At 38.8% G+C, this 3,454-nt stretch overlaps 1 protein-coding gene across 1 annotated transcript; it reads left to right on the top strand.

Moving 5' to 3' along the window:
* Positions 1-445: 445 nt before the first annotated feature.
* On the top strand, positions 446-1,567 carry LOC106823304 (trace amine-associated receptor 9). The gene has a single exon (XM_014828883.3). It carries the CDS (start codon positions 521-523, stop codon positions 1,565-1,567), a length of 1,047 nt encoding a protein of 348 aa, XP_014684369.3. The 5' UTR covers positions 446-520.
* Positions 1,568-3,454: the final 1,887 nt, after the last annotated feature.

The following is a 3,454-nucleotide window of genomic DNA, read 5'->3' as shown; positions in this document are numbered from 1 at the left end:
AATTTATTTCTTCCTTCTTGAAAAAACAAGTACAGTTTGTCACTGCTGTTGAAGTAGATACTCAAGGGAGATTACTTGGTACATAAAGCTCAGTCTTAGATGGCCTAATTAGTTCTCGACTTGGGTGGTTACAGGTGAGGTTTCAGAAGGTAAAGAAACACAAAAAAGGAATTTTCTAACGATTAGCCAATTACATTCTATAACATATATAATGATAATATAAATGATTGGACTAAGTGTATTGCCAGCCATTTATTTGGTACTAAATTTGACTATAATTTTAATGGCTTTCTGCCACAAGTTCCCACTCTAAATATATTAAAAACTTGGGAATCCTTTTTGGAAAGACCAAGGTGTTATAAGTTTATGCCAAAAAATAAAAGGTAGAAAATTTCCTGACTTTCATTTTAACCAGAGATTTTTTTCTCTTCCAGAAACCTTTGAAATTGCCATCTCTTTCTTGTTTTAAATTGCCGCAATAGGGAATTTGAGAATTTTAAAATAATCAATCAAGAAGGCGATGGCGGACACTTTCTCCCAAGCTGCAGCTGTGGAGCTCTGCTACGAGAACGTGAATGGATCCTGTGTGAAGACCCCTTACTCGCCAGGGCCCCGAGCAGTTCTGTATGCCGTCCTCGGTCTGGGGGCCGTGCTGGCCGTGCTGGGAAACTTACTGGTCATTATTGCCATCCTCCACTTCAAACAGCTGCACACACCTACCAACTTCCTGATCGTGTCCCTGGCCTGCGCTGACTTCTTGGTGGGGGTGACAGTGATGCCCTTCAGCGCCGTGAGGTCTGTGGAGAGCTGCTGGTACTTTGGGGAGAGCTACTGTACATTTCACACGTGTTTTGATACTTCCTTCTGCTTTGCTTCTTTGTTTCACTTATGCTGCATCTCTGTCGATAGATACATTGCTGTTACTGAGCCTCTGACCTATCCAGCCAGGTTTACTGTCTCGGTGTCGGGAATATGCATTATTCTCTCTTGGTTCTGTTCGCTCACATACAGCTTCTCTGTCTTTTACACGGGGGCCAATGGAGAAGGCATCGAGGGACTAGTAGCTGCTCTCACCTGTGTAGGGGGCTGTCAGGCTCCACTGAATCAAAACTGGGTGCTCCTGTGTTTCCTTCTCTTCTTTACACCCACTGTTGCCATGGTGCTTATATATGGTAAGATATTTTTGGTGGCTAAACATCAGGCTAGAAAGATAGAAAGTGCAGCCAGCCAAGCTCAGTCGTCTTGCGAGAGTTACAAGGAAAGAGTCGCAAAGAGAGAGAGAAAAGCTGCTAAGACGTTGGGTATTGCTATGGCAGCGTTTCTTGTCTCTTGGCTACCGTACATTATTGATGCCATGATTGATGCTTATATGAACTTTATAACTCCTCCGTATGTTTATGAGATTTTAGTGTGGTGTGTTTATTATAATTCTGCTATGAACCCCTTGATATACGCTTTCTTTTACCCATGGTTTCGGAAGGCAGTAGAACTTATTGTAACTGGCAAAGTCTTAAGGAGTGATTCATCAACAATTAGTTTGTTTTCTGAGGAAGCAGATATAGATTGAGAAGATTACTGCAGGGATTTCAAAACCAACATGGAATGAAGGTCAAGTGCAACATTAAGCACTTGGCTCTAGAGGGTCAAGTGTCATCATTTGCCAACCAGGAGGATATTTGTTCTGAAGCATTGGTCATCTACATCTATGTTGGCTTTTTTTTTCAAATTTAGTGAGTGATAAATAAGGTTTGCTGAGTATTTCCCATTTAGTATTCTTCTATGCTTTTCTGATTCTCTATCTTTTTCTCTGCAGTTTCTCCTTGTTTCTTCAAATAATTTTAAGATTTGTACTTTCTTCCGTATTTGTTACCAATATTCAGTTGTTCAAAATACATAGAGGGGGGAATAAATCTCCTGTGTAACTTGTAAGTTAGATTCTTTAGGGACAAAAATCCACTTTAAGGTATGTTTTGTGTGAGAGGTAAGTACAAGATCATAAATTCTTGCAACTTTTTTTAATCTAAAGGACTTTATAGAGAGCTGCCATGTAGAACTTCCCTCATGTTGTAGATTGGGGATCACTGGCGCTCTTGTGGTTTTGAACACTAGCAATGCTTCCTCTCCATCTCACAGTCACTGTTTCACACACATATGGTGATTATACGGTTACACACTGTCTACTTTTGGAGAACATAATTTATTATGGTCAAATGAGCATGTAGACAGAAGGAGGGCTTCTGTATTCCTTTTTAGTAATTTGAAATAAAATAAGAATTTTATAAAAAGGTTAATTCGAATTCACATTTTTTCGCTTTTGAGTTCTTTCTTTGTACTGTACTGTATTTGGCATTTGAAATATAAAACCGAGTGACTCCAATATAGCCAAGGACTATTTCAAAATAGCAATTACTCAAAGTGGTGTTACACACTGTAGAAATAGTTTCAGTTTTCTCATCTGAGGACAGTTCTTACTCACATGAATTTTAATTCATTTTAATTAAAAATATATGTTGAGTGTTTTAAGATAGAGTAGAAATTTGGGGGAAAAAATTAACAATAGGGTGATTTACCTTCTCAAGTCTTTGACGTATAGCCTTGAATCTCTGTTTAGCTGGCTTATTTTAGACTATCCTGTGACAAGCTTGTTTCACGAAATGTAAAGAAGAGGTAACTGAGTAAACGGAGCTACATAAACATTACATGTTACATGGTTTATAAATGAGCTGGTTTGGAAAGATTTTATTTCCAAAGCCTAAGCTGTTTCATATTTGCACATTAATACCTTCATTGAGAATATTTAGGAGAAAAAATGTTGAAGATAAAAGAGAATGAAAGAAGTATAAAAGTCTTCGTAGCAGAATGCCTGTTTGTGATTCATGTCAAGGAACAGGTCTGCGGACCACCTTACAAATGTCACAATCAAGGTCCCCCACTCTCACTCCTGGAGAAGAGCTCAAAGCCTGTGTCCCTTTGACAGTGAGGCAGCAGTGTTGCCATCACAGAAGTGTGTGTTCCTTCCCTCATTCGCAGGTGTGAACTTATGCTGACAATCATAAATAATGAGGAAATCATTCGGGGGACTTAAAGAATATACATACTATTCTGTTCCTGTGCATTGCGTAGGGTGTAATCTTTAGATGAATTGACTGCAGAGATAAATCCTGTCCAGAGATGTATGCAAGCTCTCTTTCACATCAGTGTGGAGAATGCACTTCAAATTTACTCTTTCTTATTTATTTTTCTATTCTCCTTGGAGCCCTTCATAAAGGAAGTCTTTCGATAAAAAAAAAAAAATTTTGGTTATCTCCCCCAAAACTAACTAGATGATGACTACAGCACCACGCCTCTCTTCTGCATCTCATCTGTTTATACAAATTTTCTGTTAACTCCTTGGCTAGCTGCACACCAAACTGCTGTGTACTTTTTAGTAGCTGGTAACTGTTTGTCCACGTTG

This window comes from Equus asinus, chromosome 24, assembly GCF_041296235.1.
Source record: "Equus asinus isolate D_3611 breed Donkey chromosome 24, EquAss-T2T_v2, whole genome shotgun sequence".
Classification (NCBI taxonomy): Eukaryota; Metazoa; Chordata; class Mammalia; order Perissodactyla; family Equidae; genus Equus; species Equus asinus.
This window is presented reverse-complemented; position numbering and strand designations above follow the sequence as displayed.